Here is a 16,941-nt window from a genome sequence, read left to right on the forward strand (position 1 = left end):
CTTCTTCTCTTGATAGCTTATCTACATGAAATTCTTTCCCTTCAGATCTTTGAATATTTGTATTCTTCTTATCCTTAAGATTTCAATTCAAATGTGACCTCTGCCAAGAGGACTTCTCAGATCACCTGATCTAAAGTTGTCTCTTCTATGTATTCTCTACCTCATCTCTTTGTAAACCTTTTCAAGGCATTTATTACAAGATACATTCATCTTCTCTCTTCTCTCTTCCCTCCCTCCCTTTTTATCTTGTTTAGTTCTTCCTTCTTGGAAATTTCCATTCAATCACATGGAATCAGACTACAGAATGTATGGAAAGATGGAAAGAATTGAAAGAGTTCATCACTGAAGGCAATTCTGCATCTTTCTAGATACAAAACCTTGGGAAAGTAGTTCTGCTTACCTGTGCCTCCAGTTTCTCACCTGTAAACTGGGGTTATTGATAATATCTATCTCTAGATTATTACAAAGATTAAACATGCACTATATGTGCACTGTAAAGCGCATACAATGGTTTTTGGCACATAGAAAATGCTCAATAAATATTAGCTATTATTCATTGTTTCATCCAATTATCCTTATAATCAGCCAATATTTTTAATACTTTGCTAAACAAAAGAAATGTATGGCAAAGAAAAAATAAAATATGGTTTCTGTCTTATGAGGCTTAAATTTTTGTAGGAAAGAAAAAAACAAATGAAATAATTACATATTATGTAAAATGACATGAATTAAACAGACAGGCTATTTTGATAAAGCATAATCATGGAGGGGGCATGTACACTTGAGGGATTAGGGCTATATCTCTGTGGAAATGACATTTAAACTTAGGCATAAAGAATGATGAAGATTAATATGGTAAAAATGTTCTAAATGAAGAACATACGGAGCCCAGAGAGCTTGGCATATTCTGGGCACTACCAGAAAGCCAGTGTGACTTCAGTGTGCTATGCAGGGCAGAGAAGTGAATGACATTTTGGGGGAGGTGAAATGCGGATGAGGTCCAAGAGGGTAAGATCTTGTAGATCAAGATATGAAGTCTGGATTTTATTTTAGGTCCATTTGGAAGATAGTAAGGAATCTAGGAAGCTACTGTGATTGGCTTGATCAGAGGATACGGCGACACAGACCAAGGTGATGGTAGTGATGACAAAGAATAACTGATTTCAAAATATATTTTGGCAGTAAACCCCTCAGTGTTTACAACAGATTAGATGTGGGGGAAGAAGTAATGTTAGGAATTAAGACTGACATCTAGCTTTCTGGGTTGAACAAAGAGGTGGGTATCAGGGTACTGTATATTGGGATAAAAAAGCTTTGTGGAAAAACCAGCCATGGGCGAGGAGGAGACAACTGAGATATTGTAGAAACAAGAAAAGGGCTTCATACTTGTTCATTGCAATAACTGGAGAGAAAAGGAGTTTCCAAAACAAGATTCAAGTTTTCCAAAAATTTAGAAACATAGAAAAGTATTTCAGCAAGTTTTCTACCAGTTTCATATTTGAAATACCACATCTAGCACCCTAGTCATGTTGCTACACTGACTGAGGCAGCAACAGCAAATGTTATTACGACAGCAGACTCGCTCTCCTAAAAGTTAAGCGTCTGTCAGTATTTCCATTATAAATTCTAATTTTCAGGGACTTACAACTTGGCTATTTTAAAATCACATCAGGCTGAAACTTGCAAGTAATAAAACATTTTAAAAAATAGATTTAGTGCATTTTCGTCAAGATCTACTTAAAATATTGCCAAATTGTTCTGAAATAAAGTGACTTTTAGTTAATATATTAAGATAAATGTTTAATTAAAAGCACTTTTTACTCTAAAGTTTTTGGAAAAATTATACTCTATAATACTGTTATATTTCATATGCATAGATTAGATATGGTGGAACACAAACATTACATTGAAGCAATTCTAACACATCATGCCAGAAGTTGGCATATGTATTGCAGTTTGGGATGAATTTCTTCCTGATAAAACTTGCTGTAAATTGGTTAAGGTTCTTCTGAGGAACAATAACTTGTTCAATTTTGTTTTATAAATAGATTTTTTTTATTATTGTGCCAAGCAGAACTTAGTCTCAAAGTTATTTTATTTTATTTTATTTTATTTGAGACAGGGTCTTCATCTGTCACCCAGGCTAGAATTCAGTGGCACAATCACAGCTCACTGCAGCCTTGACCTCCTGGACTTGAGCAATCCTCCCATCTCAGTCTCCTAAGCAGCTGTGACCACAGGTGCATACCACCACACCCAGCTAATTAAAAAAAAATATATATATATTTGTAGAGGTGGGGTCTTGCTTTGTTGCCCAGGCTGTCAAAGTTAGTATTCAATTAAAAAATGCCATCTTCAGCTTGGGATACAATATTCTGATTTCCTGTTAGTAATGGAACTTATTAAATGGATTGTCACCTAATTTAAGTTCACCTAAGGTCTTTTGTAAAATTGGTTAAGCCAGGATATCGGCCTTAAAGTATAAAAACACTCTTTCCGTCATGAGGTACCTGAAGAAACCAGAAACTGTTACATAACAGAAACAAGTACTAAATGGAGGATGCAAAGATGAATAAGAAATATGCCCTACCCTTAAAGGACAATAAAAGAAAACCAACGCAGACACAGGGAAGACCCAAAAGAGTAGAGCAGACTGCTTTCGATGGAGAGATGAGGAAATGCTTAGTATGGGAGGTGGCATTTAAGCAGGATATTGAAGGTTGAATATGGAGAAAGAAAGGGAGCAGATGAGCACTCTAGGCAGGCAAGGCAGCATGAGCAAAGGAAAGGAGCCAGGGAATTGGATGACAATTTTTGAGATGATAGCACCATATTTTTTCAGGAATTGAGCCACATTTGCCCAGCAGATGTTGCTTTATGGGTTCATTTCCAGAATATCTACAAAGTGTGTGTGTGTGTTTATGTATGTGTATGCTTGACTAACAGGATACATTAGTTGATGTGAAACGAACTCTATTAGGTAGGTTTCTTCCTTCCTCCTTCCTCCTTTCCTCCTCCTCTTCCTCCTGTTTCTTTTATTATTATTGTTGTTTTTATTATTATTATTTGAGACAGAGTCTCTCTGTGTCGCCTAGGCTCCAGTAGGGCAATCCCGGCTCACTACAACCTCTGCCTTCCGGGTTCAAGCGATTATCATACTTCAGCCTCCCGAGTAGCTGGGATTACAGGTGCACAGCACCATACAAAACTGATTTATTTATTTATTTATTTTGAGACGTAGTCTGTCTGTTGCCAGGTTGGAGTGCAGTGGTGCGATCTTGGCTCGCTGCAAGCTCCCTCTCCTGGGTTCAAGCGATTTTCCTGCCTCGGCTTACCAACTAGCTGAGACTACAGTTTTGTACCATCAGGCCCAGCTAATTTTCGCATTTTTGGTAGAGACAGGTTTTCACCATGTTGGCCAGGATGATCTGGATCTCTTGACCTCGTGATCCGCCCGCCTTGGCCTCCCAAAGTGCTGGGATTACAGGCGTGAGCCATCGCACCCGACCAATTTTTGTATTTTTGATAGAGGCAGGGTTTCACTATGTTGGCCAGGCTGGTTCGAACTCCTGGCCTCAAATGATGTGCCCACCTTGGCCTCTCACTGTGCTGGGATTACAGGTGTGAGCCACTGTGCCCAGGCTGTAAACTTAAAAATAAATATTTATTAATAGTAATAATAAAGAACAAAAAGACAAATATTTATTAAGAAAAAACCAATCCTTTAAGAGAAGAGCAAATGTCAGACTATGTTAGAAATAATATTTATTCATCATTGCAAAGATTGCATCAGAGTTGGCTTGGGCAGAAAACTGATATGAAACAATACATTTTTCTGGTTGGGTGCGAAACACTTTGGGACACTGAGGCAGGAGGACTGCTCGAGTCCAAGAATTCAAGACCAGCCTGGGCAACATAGTAGACGCTGTCTTTCCAAAATAATTTAAAAATAATTTTAAAATAAGTAATATTTTTTGAATCGCAAGCATTAATGATGATAAATTTTGTTTGTTCTGCTTTAGTTCATTTTGTCTCATCTCCTGCAGCTATCTTCTAAACATCTGCTGAGTTTCCAAGCTCCTAACATTTAGTGAGAACATTACTTATGCTGTAGTCTGCCGCTGTTGTTTCGATCCTCTCCAACATTCTCTACTCCTCTTGCATTTTCTTTTCTAACTTAGGACTTTTTTGTTTCTCTTTCTTTTACCATGAAAATCTACCTATTGCTGTTTTCTGTGTATTTTCTTACATGTAGCTTTCTCTCTTTCTCCCATTTTACCTATTATTAAAATTATACTTTCTTATGTTTCTGAAGTGCTGATGTATGTGTGAAAATCATTGATTCAACTTATGCTAAAAGTGAAATCTAATAGTACTTATTACAAGGATTTTATAGTCTTGCATTGAAAAGAATCTTTACTGCAAGTTGTTTTAAAAAAACTCATGAAGTTCATAGGAATTAAATATCTGAATTAAAATTAAATAATGAAAATGGATAATTTGGGAATATGTCCCTAACCTTTGGATTAGGAGAAGGGTTTTTAACTAGAAAAGAAATTGATAAGCAATAACAAACAAGATTAATAGATTAGAGTAATAAAAATAAAAAACGGTCTGAATGACCAAATATTAATGAATTAAAAAAAATCAAATGAAAGCATGATAGCACATGATAGACTATGCTTAATAAACAAAGAGCCCCCCAATAGCCATAAAATCCAATAGAAAAATAGGTAAAGCAAGCAATATATTCACAGAAAAGGAAATATAAATGGACAATGAATATAAAGAAAGATGCCCAAACCACCAGGAGTTAGGGTAATAAAAACTAAAACAAGAAGCTGGTATTTTTTTGCCCATAAGATTAACATAAATAAGATTAATAAAATCCAAGTGACTGGGTGTATCACAAAACAGGCTTTCTCTTATATCCTTGTTAGGAATGTGAATTCTATGACCCTTTCAGAAAGCAATCTGCCAGGATTTACTAAAATTAAAAATAAGCAAATACTTAAGGAAATCTAGCCTGAGGATACAGAAATATCAGTATACAAAACAATAAATGTGCATACCATAAACTTTCATATTGCTTTTATCAATAAGTTATTTGTGCCTGTATTGTCTTCTTGGGATACTTAGCATGTGCACAGTTAAACTTAAAAAAAAAAAAAACAATTTCCAGAGTAACATGAATTATGTGTTCACATATTTGTAAAAAATTATATCAATATTTCCATGTAATTTTATGTAGTGGAAAGATATACTGAACTGTGGAAATATGGAATTATTGGCTTTTTCCGTCCAAACAATTTGTCACATTCACACTTTATTAATGCAGTTTCAAAACCCTTATGAAAGAGGGACATAAAACAAGTGTGTGTGTAACTATTTTAGAATGTAAAGGAATCTTAAAAAGGACATTTACGACTATAGCCATATCCTATCAGTGTTCCAATCACATTGCTTTATATCCTTTGCTTTTTTCTTTCTTCTTTTTTCCATATCTGCTCCCCCAGTGTTTTCATCTCAACCCTCAGCACTGCACTGGCAACCCTTTGTTGGGTGGCTGTCCTTAGCCTGTGGAACCTGCAATGCACATTCATGTAGAGAGCCAGGAAACTTATGTCTCCCCTGGGGCAGTCATTAAAGAATGACTGACAGGTGAGAAGGTAGGAAAGTTCCAGATTTTTTGCTTCTTCACTGGATACATTCTGAGGCGTGATCCATCCTGTAGCCAGAGTATCTTTGTGAGACTGAACATTTCTTGGGAATTTGCTGGATATTACACTCCAGCCTGGCTTCCCATTCCTCGTCTCATTTGCCAACTACCCTTCTGCCATTTTCTAGGAACACTTTTTGATAACACTTTTACATGTATCCTTATCTCAGCATCTGCTTCTGGAGATTCTGACCTAAGATAATGACCAGTCGGCTTTTTTTTTTTTTTTTTTTTTTTTTTTTGAGACGGACTCTCACTCTGGCTCAGGCTGGAGTGCAGTGGCTGGATCTCAGCTCACTGCAAGCTCCGCCTCCTGGGTCCACGCCATTCTCCTGCCTCAGCCTCCCGAGTAGCTGGGACCACAGGCGCCCGCCACCACGCCCGGCTAATTTTTTGTATATTTAGTAGAGACGGGGTTTCACCGTGTTAGGCAAGATGGTCTCCATCTCCTGACCTCGTGATCTGCCTGCCTCGGCCTCCCAAAGTGCTGGGATTACAGGCGTGAGCCACCGCGCCCGGCCCCAGTCGGCTTTAAATGCCTACAGATGTCACTTTAACTCTTGAGAGCCTAGGTATCATGGTTAGGTCATTTACTTACCCCGTGGCCTTGGACAAGTCACCAAATTGCTTCATGCTTTTGCTTTCTCATCTATTAAGATAGGATTGATAATAGAACTGCTTCATGGAGCTATTTCAAAGAGTAAATAAGAAAATGTGCTTAAAATTGATCTAACACGTTAGGCACTGAGGAATGATTAAAAATATTAACAAAGATGCTTTATGTAAGTATCATCACTGCTTCTCTCTAGGTAGGTTGAGGCATGTCTGACAAAAGGAGGCATTTCCTTTAAATGGAAATTTATAATAGATTTGGAGTCTTCCTTAGAATGAAAATCACTCTTTATAGAACATTATTTTATTATGCACAACTCATGTGAAGTAAACAAAGTGAAAATGGAACTTTGCATGGTTTGATTAATATACCATTATTGCATAAAAAGATTCTATATGCTGAGTAGTAGTGGCTACATTAGAATATTGTTTGGTGTAAAGTTTCACCATATGCTTTTTTCACAACCTATCCCAGCGAATGCACTATTATTTGCTATAAAATAAATCAGATATACTGAATAAAAAATGAAATATTATAACCCATTAACAGCCATATCACATATGTTAGCACTGAATAACATATCATTTTAATGTCTTAAATAACGTTACCATTTATGGGGATAGTGCAATGACCCCATCCTCTATGTCTAGTTTTAATTTTTAGAACTTTGTTTACAGTAACTCATTCTATCTCCTATCTGGATGTGGATTTACCATTCTGAAACTTCACTGTAATAGTTTTCTTGGACCCAGTGCCAAGGTATTAATTTATATGTAAACCTATCTAATAATAATGCCTGGGCTCTATGAAGTGTCTTTGGTTGGGGTTTAAAGCAAAGCTAACTGATATTTAATTTTATTTTTACAAACAACACATTTCCTGCTGATTCATATTTTCATTTTATATTAAAATCCTCTTGTAATTGTTGTCATTCTCTCCTTGTTTTCTTCTAATTATTTTGCCTAAATTCTTAATTATTCAGTGACTGGATATTTAATCTGTGGATTTTCCAAATCCTCTCTTTTTAATTCTTTTACTGTTCATTCTAGAGCACTTAAATGTTTTTTACTTTTATAATTTCACCAGATGATAAATGATGGTAGAGTGAGAAGTTCATATTAAAATAAGCACTTTGCCCTTTTAATAAAGATTCCTGGTAAAAAGTTTTTGATGCCAATGAATGCATGAAATAAATGTTTTAACCATTTGTGGATTGGAATCCTTTCACCATCCTATATAACTTAAAGTCAAAACTACAGTTTGCTCTTAGAATAATTTTATAATATCATAAACATATTACATATAATTATATTAGTATATGTAATTAATATATAATATATAACATAATAATTTTACCAAAAGCAAAGCTGCAAGTGTTAAAAAGAAAACCTAATAGTCACACCATTCCACACCACCTACTAAACTGCACACAGCTTGCAACAATGGGGAGGGGAAAGTTTTCTTCACAAATTTGAGAGGATTAAGTAGTTCTTACATAGAAAAGTCCTTTAATAGATTTAGAAATTAACCTGAAAAGTGAGGTTAAGGACAATGTCAAATATCAAAATAAGCAACAGTTATGTCAATCAAAATACTGTTATAAGCCCATGACTTAAGGAAGAAGAAAATTACTTGAGGAAATTGTGATGTAGGCAGAAAGTATGCATAGGGATCCTACTCGTCATTCATATGCTTCTCTCACTCACTTTCGGCTTTTTTTTGACCCCAAGATGTTTTTATGTTGCCCTGTGACTGTGGAAAAACAGCTATTGTCCCCAGTGCCCTCTATCAGAATACCTTTTGAACGCAGGTAACTGTACTCAGCTATTTGCCTTTCACTCTACACAGGTCAGAATTTGTATTCTCCCTTCCTGTTAACCTTCCTGTTGACTAAAACAAAATTAATTCATACTAAAGTGTGGTTATAACCTTTTCTTCCCTATAAGAAAATTTTCACTGAAAAGATTTTTAAACTCAATGGAATTCTGAATTACTTTAATTTCTGGAAATTTCACAAAGAACAGAATGTTTCGTCACAATGCATGTTTCCGTAAAATCAATAAACTCAATTGGCAAGTAGAATGACATCAGTATAGAATGTAGCATTAGCACCACCGGTAACAGTCACTGAACACAAAATATATTGATGCAATTGAATGCAGCACCCTACTTCTTCCTATTGGATCTGTTTGGGCACATTCTGTCTTAGAGATGTTTATTAAGCCTTCTCTCTGTCTTTGTGAATTTTATTTTGTATAAGTCTTCCTTATTTCCTTCCATCAAGCTATTTTTATTTATATTTACTGCAGCTTCTTTATTAAAAACTTATATTTCTTAACTAGTTGTATTAAAATTGGTATTATTTTGTTAGTACTTGTTTGAGATAGGGTCTTGCTCTGTCACCCAGACTGGAATACATTGGCCCAATCAAGGGTAGCAGCAGTCTCAACCTCCTGGTCCCAAGCTATCCTTCCATCTTAGCCTCCCAAGTAGCTGGGACCACAGGCATGCACCACCATGTCTAGCTAATTTTATATTTTATTTTATTTTTTATAGAAATGGGGTGTCTCTGTGTTGCTCAGGCTGGTCTTGAACTCCTGGGCTCAAGCAATTCTCCAGTCTCAACCTCCCAAAGTGCTGAGATTACAGGCCTGAGCCACACTGCCCACTTATTAGATTCTTGGTGACAAAGTTACATATGTTTTGATGGTTCACCAAACCCATTTTTCCCTTAAGCTTGTTATTTTTATCGAATAATTTTGCAGAATTGTGAGGTTTTTTCAGGAACATACATCACATAATTATAGGAGTGTTTGTAAAGTATTTTAAAAGTGTGGGGAAAATATCCTTCCATCCTACCTCTTCTTTTTGTCCTTCCCTTCTTGCAGGAGGCAGCCTAGAGAGAGAGACAAAGGAACATTTTTTCTTTCTCTCAGCTCCCTGCATTTTAAGTCTGTCATAAGGGTTCAAAGCTACTCAGTCACCTAAAATCATGTGTCTTCTCCTACAGTTATTATCAATAATGATACACTTAATTACCAAAGGTTTCAAATGAGTACAATTCCAATGGTACTTTTCATGTCTTAATTTTTACTAATATTCTCTTAATTTTAATCAGGTCCAAGATTCTTTGTTTCAAATGTCTTTTCCTATGAGCATGTATAACATTTTGAGAAATAGTCTCCTTATATCATCTTCTTCCTTATCACTTACTGTTCTGACACATTTTGGAAAAGGTTTGGAAGTCTGTAACTCTCCCAACTGTTGTCTTTAAGATTTTAATCAGGGCCTGTTCTAGGCTTAGAAAGTCCTGAAGAACATTCAGTTTCCTCAAATTGTCTTCATGTCTCAGATTTTCACATAGTCTCTTGATTCTATAAAATGTAAAATGCCATAAATTTGGCTAAAAGAATGAGATCACATCAGTTATCCATCCCTATGAACAATGTGATGAGACATTACCTTTTGTAGGAAATAATGAGGACATATCTCAGAGTCTTCTGGCCTTCTTATCCTCAGAGCTTCTGCAGGTATTCCAAAAAGTAGGAAGATATTTTCATGCCAAAAAATTTAGAAGAGAATAAGATAACACACTTTCCAACAAAACACGTAATATTTATTATAAATGACAGAAGATAAATTAAGAAAAAAATTGGAGTATAGAAGTGGAGCCAGATGTAAAGTTAAAAAAAGCATAGTGAAGCATAAATTTGGCTCAGCTCTCTAGTAGCCAATGTGAGAAGGGTCATCTATCCAATATACTGTGTTCATTAGCTGAAACAAATCAGTTATTTAGAGGACATAGATTTACTTTTGGAACTAATAACAGAGAAGACTTCTTCTCTGAGGATTTCATGATCTATGTGATAAGTAAGGGAGTTTTTTGCACTAAGGAAAAGTGGGCTGGCTCTTCTCAACCTTGCTTCATTCAACAGATTTAGTCGGAATGATGTTGGGACTCAGAAAATACCCCAAAATGAAGGCCTTGGAAGGAAAAGTGTTTCTCTGATCTCTTGCCCTCCTGTTTCTCAGTCCACTTCTCCCCTTAGGCTAGTCATAGAAACTAGAATCACTTTTCCCCAAGGCAGGTTGTAAACACCAGAACCCCCTTTCCCCAAAGCCAGCCATAAAACCTAAAATCATTACTCACTGTCCCTCTGCCTTTCTGTATAAAAACTACTCATAAAGAAATTATGTGACCTACCTTCTTTGACTATGGGTTATAAGACCCCCATTCCAGAGATGGTGTTTCCTCACACCAAGAAGGAATGCATGCATGCTCAGAGAGGCCAAGAATCTAGACAGACAGGCCCTGCTGGGATCCCTCACTCAGTCTGTTAGCATGAGATCATACCCTTTTTGTGCAATCATATTTCTACATAGTCATCCATATTTTATTGAACCTCAGCATAAAAATGGACACTTTCTCCTTTATCTTTGGGTCTTCATTCTGAGGGCTCCTGTGTGTACATATTACATAAACTTGTATGTGTTTTCTCCAATTAATTTGCATTTGTGAGTTGACTTCTCAGAGAAACTTCAGAGGGCCACAGAGAACTTTTCCCTTGGCCCTGACAGTCTTTCCAGGCTAAGGATGCAAATTACTGAACTGATATAGGTTAATTTTATTTCCCATACTGTATACTAGTTCTTAGAGGGTAGAATTTGTTTTTCATAGAACTTGAATATTTTATAGTTGGTGTTTATTAAATCATAAAATGAATGGATAAAAATATGTACATATGGCAGGAGGGGGGCCTCATTGACTGACTCATCTCTCCTCAGCATTGGGTAGTACAAAGTATGAAGATGCTAACACGGCTGGCTATAAGCAAAACGCTAGCCAGTTTTGTTTGCTGGAGGTGTCTTTCATACTTACCTTTTAAAAACTCCTTCTGCTCATTTTAGCCTCATCAGATGCCTCTGCTCCTCAGCACCAAGCATCTGTAAGTTCATCTACCTTTGCTACTGCTTTGAGGAGTCAGTTTTCTGAGGGTCTCAGAGTACCACATTTGACTAACTGTTGGGAAAATGGGTATGGGGGTATTTATGTCAATGAGTGCCTAGTAGTTGTCCAGTGTGAGATTCTATACACTGAAAGTGGTTCTTTGAGGCCTATGAGATACATCTTTAATGAGACTTCCTTAAACTAAGGATGTTTCCCTTTCCTTCATTCATCAAACAATAAAAACTGTTGTCACCCATTCAGGAGGTATGTGCTTCCGTTTTTTTTTTTTTTTTTTGAGATGGAGTCTGGCTCTGTCGCCCAGGCTGGAGTGCAGTGGTTCAATCTCGGCTCACTGCAAGCTCCGCCTCCCAGGTTCACACCATTCTCCCGCCTCAGCCTCCTGAGTTGCTGGGACTATAGGCGCCCACCACCACGCCCGGCTAGTTTTTTGTAGTTTTAGTAGAGATGGGGTTTCACCGTGTTAGCCAGGATGGTCTCGATCTCCTGACCTAGTGATCCACCTGCCTCGGCCTCCCAAAGTGCTGGGATTAAAGGTGTGAGCCACAGCGCCCACTTCTATTTTTAATTAAAGCAGGCAAGATTAATATAATAAACAAGTTAATTTTTGTTTGGAGTTAGGAATTAAAAGCCAAGAATAAGCTATGTAACCTTAGGCAAGTCCTTCAATATCTGTATAGCTCTTGCTCCTGGTATGTAAATTGAAATAATCTCCTGATATGTAAATTGACATAATTACTTGCCCTTTCTAACACCAAGACCATCTCAGTCTTTAGTCCATTATCATTTATTGTACTTACCATTTTATCTTATGAACATATCATTTGAAGAAACTGTGTTTTATTGGTTTGTATCCTAAATGCTTATCACAATGACTGTTACATTGTATACTCAATAAAACGTCCATTGGTCCAATGAATTAATGAAAATATTTGGAAATCTTCACAGTGCAAAATAAATGTAAGTTCTTTGAGGGAAGCAGGTCGAACTTTACCATGTTTTCCTCTCCTTTGGGCCTGGTAGTTCCTGCCTGCGGTCCAATGGTACCCAGCAGTCAGTACCAGTCCATATAGACAGATTGGATAGTGCCTGGATGTTGATACATTTTACACCTTCATCCTTCTGTAGGTATCCTCATTCCAAAGGTCCTGAATTCCCTTTGGATCATTTGGTGTACGGTGTCATACATTGCTCCTCACGTACAACCACATACTGTTGAATACCTGTAAAAAAATCAAAATGTTGAGTATTTATTGTTGCACGTTTTGCATGCATCCAAGTGAGCCAGGTTTATGACTTTTCCATAACTATGACACTGACGATTTATTGAGATCTTATTACATACCAGACATTATGTACTCACATGTATCAACTCATTCAATCCTCACATGTCTATGACATAGGTACTGTTGTAATCTCCATTTTGCATATGAGAGGAATTTCCTCCCTTTTGAAGGAAAAAAAGTGTTTAAGTATTAATATTTTGCCCAAGGTCACAAAAAGTGGTAGAGCCTATGTTCTACTATGGGCTATCTGCCTCCAGAGTCCAACTTTGTAGCCATTATGTTATGCTAACTTTTGACTAATTGTTTCAGTCGCTGTATTTTTATAATTCATTTTTCTTCTGGGAAGGAGTAATAAAAATCCTGAAGCTTATTTTATGGAATACGTACCCTTTACTTCTACAGTTCCTCCAAGTTTTAACTGAGGTTCCCTTTATGTGCTTATACTGATAATGATAACTCTATAGTATTTATGAAATACATAAAAAATAGAATTTGGAAGAATGTTCTTGTTTATCACTTAGTAAAGGAATTGTTAAATCAAGTTTTTTAAAAAAAAACAAACCAAACCACCAGAAACCTACTCAAAATCATACCCTAAAATTCTAAAGAAATGTTTGATTTAAAACATAGAACACCTTACAAGGAGCTATTTTTTCCCGCTAGCTTAACTCAAGTCTAGCTTGCTGTAATTGTAGCATTTACATGAGATGATCACTATCTTAGCATCAAAATGGTGACGGTTATAACTGTACTGCTTGCTACTCAATTAGCTTGTAAATTGACAATTTTGTACATGTATGTCTCTCCATGATGGAAGATCTTGTGTTACATACCACCAAAGTTTAGCAAATTAGTTTTTATACTCTAATACTTTAATATGCAATGAATAAAAGGGCAGAAAAATCAGAATTACAATAAATGTTAGGCTATTTCAGAACACCAGTTTTTCACACCTATTTTCTTAGCATACAGAAGCTCAAAAATCATACATTAAGCAGTTTGAATTGTCCTGAAGTTATATTCTGAAGGGGCTGTAACACTTAAGAACTGATAATATTAAAAAGGCAAAAGCATTATAACTCATAGACAGCACACAAGACTTCTTACTTCATCTATAAAACGTGAGAATGTCAATGTTTTATTGGCTACAAGTATAAGGAGGGAAACATCAGTGAAATAAATTTGATAACAAGATTCACACTTCATTACAACTGATTTTCCTAAATTCACAACTTTCACATTTGGCTGCGTGAAAGAGCAAAAAAAAAAAAAAAAAAAAAAAAAAAAAAAAACTAAACTAAAAAGGGAACTTTCACTACTTGTAAGTAGGCCAACTCACATGATCCCTCCAAATGAGAGTTTAAATGAGAATGAGTACACTTTTCTAGCTGGGAAAATATTTTCCTTGATTAAGTGAGTTTAAATAATTTACCCATGGTGATGAATAAGCCCTTGGGCTAGGCTCAGAAACCTCCTCTACCAGCCTTTTTCATAAGAATTACACAGATATTTTTATAGGACATACATGAAATATTTGTTTTTTGGTTGTAATAGTAGAGACAAGAATTTTTGAGAATCCATACGATTTCTGTCTTTCAGGTCTCTTTCTCCTAAATGCACCTTCTGAGTTTCTTAGATATGCCGTACAATTACAAAGACCATTTTACTTAACGGATTAATGTGTTCATTAACTTTAGCACCCTATGTATGTGGTAAGAGTAATGAGAACAGGGCTATTTAAACTGCTTCCTCATATCCTTCCCCTTAATTACCGGTAGTGAAGTTTACTTAGAAAACAATGAGGAAATATCATAGCCTACAGGCACCTAGGGATGGGGAATTAATTCAGACTGAGAAAATATGGCTCTGGAGAGATACTAAAGTCGTACTGGAAATGTATGAAGTCTAAAAGAACTCTTTCTCCTCAGCTTCAGACTTAGATAAGGTGTGAGGTGTCAGGAATGTGCATGGACCCTTCAAAAACTGACATTTTTCATCTGTGTTCTTCTGCCTCCCTCCCCCACGAAACAAAATATACGGAAATACAAGTGCTTGGTACTACATGCTTTTGAGGCTTAAAAGCCCAGTAATAAGCACGCTGTATCCGTTGTTGAGGGGGATAACTTTTTAAGTAAACATCACCAGAAGAATCTCTTCAAATGGAGAATGAAGTCACTCTCCCTCCCTAGAGGCTACGAGGGAAAAGGGAGACAGATATTCCCCCTACTTGCACGTGGGATCTCCCTTTCTCCTCCGACCTCGCTATGCCTCTCCCACGCAGGTCAGGCTGCCTTGGGAGGTAGCTGGGAGAAAAGGCAACGCTCAGTCCTCCATGGCAAAGTCTTTGGTCTTCTCCTCCTGGTCTCCCACTTTGTAGCGCAGCAGCACGCGCAGGCGACGAGGGTTGTCCCGGGAGGGCAGCAGCGTGATCTCTCCTGAAACATCCGTGTCTTGCTCCACTTGCACTGGCTCGTTTAGGTAGAGAAGCGCCTGTTTCCAGTGCGTGGCGGGGTGAAAAGGCGAGGTGGACAGCACCAGGGGTTTCTCCGACTCCCCTCCAGGGAAGGTCACCTGGAACCAGATGGCAAAGCCATGCATGGGCGCCGAGCCATAGCAGCTGCAGCGGAAGCGCCCGCCCACTCCGGCCTCCAGCTCCTGCTCCAAGCCGGCGCGGGAGAGCTCTAGTTGCGCAAAGCGCTGCGGCCGGGCCAGCACGTCCTCGCCGGACAATCCCTGCACAACGATCTCCGAGTGGCCCATAAGGCAGCGCGTGGCGAAGCCCTCCAGGCAGCTCATGTCCACACCATAGTGCTGCTTCACCTGGCTCCAGAAGCCCAGGCGCCATTCCAGCATTTGGTCGCTGATGGGGGCTATGAAGAGCTCGGCGGAGGCCGGCAGGAGAAGACCGCCCTCCTTCAGCCACTTGGTTCGCGCGTGGAGGACGGAGCTCAGCATGGACTCGTGCAGGAGTCCGTAGCCCATCCATTCGCTCACGATGGCATCCACCTGTTCCGGCAACTCCACAGTCTCCACCGGTCCCGGCAGGACGTGCACCCGGTCCTCCAGCCCGTTGAACCTTACCACCTCCCGGGCCTGTTGCCAGATGGCGCTGGCCTCTACTGCGTACACGCGCCGGGCCCCGGCCTGGGCACAGAAGATACTCAGAATGCCGGTGCCCGCGCCCACGTCAAGTACCGTCTTGCCTCGCAGTGCTGCCCAGTTCCGCAGGATACCCAGGCGGTAGGCATCGGTGCGGACGCGGTCTGCGATCATCTCCTCGTGGACCGAAACGTCCGAGTAGCACTCATAGTACAGCTGGTCCCGCTCCCGCTTAGTCCTCCGGGGTCGCTCCAGGGCCGCCTCCCGCTCCGCGCCATCTTCCTCTTCAGTTCCCTCCCCTCCTTCGCCGCCGCCCCCCGACTCAAGCTTTCTTTTCTTGGGCTGCGACATCTTGGCCGCTTTGGCCGGCTCCCGGCGGGCGTAGCGCGCCACGGCGCGGGCTCCAGGAAACGGGGGCTTCTGGGACTTGTAGTGCGCGCTTGTCTTTCCTACTTCCTGCGGGGTCGCCCGGCCAGCGGGGCGGAAGGTCTTCCGTGCCTACCCACGGGAGCTGTTTTGTATTGCTCTTCTGGTGTCTTGGCATCCCTTTTGCCACCCACGACACCCACATTCTGAGATCCTTTCATTCCCCCTCCCACCCTTAGCTTCTCAGTTTTTTGCTTTCACGCCCTTCCTGAAGTAGACACGCCCACTTAGGACTAATAATCCACCTTTGTTTCTTCTGCTCAACTCACCTCTGGTGTTTGTTTGTTTGTTTGTTTTTGGATACAGAGTTTCGCTCTTGTTGCCCAGGCTGGAGTGCAATGGCGCTATCTCGGCTCACCGCAACCTCCGCCTCCTGGGTTCAAGCGATTCTCCTGCTTCAGTCTGCCAAGTTGTTGGGATTACAGGCGCACGCCACCACGGCCGGCTAATTTTGTATTTTTAGTAGAGACGGGGTTTCTCCCTGTTGGTCAGGGTGGTCCTGAACTCCCGACCTCAGGTGATCCACCCGCCTTGGCCTCCCAAAGTGTTGGGATTACAAGCGTGAGCCACCGCGCCCGGCCTAACTCACCTCTGGTTTTATTCCACCAAATTAACATGGCGGCACCAGACACACACTACCGTCTTAACTGGACAACTGTAGCTCTTGAAGTGCTCCATATGTGGCAATTTAGAAATTGCACTACACATTTCTCTCTTCTGTTTTCAGTGGAGTTAGAGTGCAAATGTAACAAAATTAAAACCTAACTGCAAAATATTGATTCTGATTCCAGTATGACCACTAATTAATTGAGTGATTTAGGGCAAGTAATAG

The 16,941-nt window shown here is 39.2% G+C and overlaps 1 protein-coding gene across 7 annotated transcripts; it reads right to left on the bottom strand.

The window, feature by feature from the left end:
* Nucleotides 1–11,754: 11,754 nt before the first annotated feature.
* Nucleotides 11,755–16,217, bottom strand: PRMT6 (protein arginine methyltransferase 6). Of its 7 annotated transcripts, none has more exons than XM_033196791.1 (3): nucleotides 14,843–16,217; nucleotides 12,644–12,745; nucleotides 11,755–12,521 (listed from the first exon to the last, which is right to left on the bottom strand). In XM_033196791.1, exon 1 carries the CDS (start codon nucleotides 16,032–16,034, stop codon nucleotides 14,907–14,909), a length of 1,128 nt encoding a protein of 375 aa, XP_033052682.1. In that variant the 5' UTR covers nucleotides 16,035–16,217; the 3' UTR covers nucleotides 11,755–12,521; nucleotides 12,644–12,745; nucleotides 14,843–14,906. The 7 variants fall into 7 exon arrangements, with proteins under 7 accessions (XP_033052682.1, XP_033052679.1, XP_033052678.1 ...); XM_033196788.1 differs by having other exon boundaries at nucleotides 12,662–12,745; nucleotides 14,812–16,216; XM_033196787.1 differs by having other exon boundaries at nucleotides 14,812–16,216.
* Nucleotides 16,218–16,941: the final 724 nt, after the last annotated feature.

Source organism: Trachypithecus francoisi, unplaced genomic scaffold (assembly GCF_009764315.1).
Source record: "Trachypithecus francoisi isolate TF-2019V2 unplaced genomic scaffold, Tfra_2.0 Lachesis_group5, whole genome shotgun sequence".
NCBI classification, from domain to species: Eukaryota; Metazoa; Chordata; class Mammalia; order Primates; family Cercopithecidae; genus Trachypithecus; species Trachypithecus francoisi.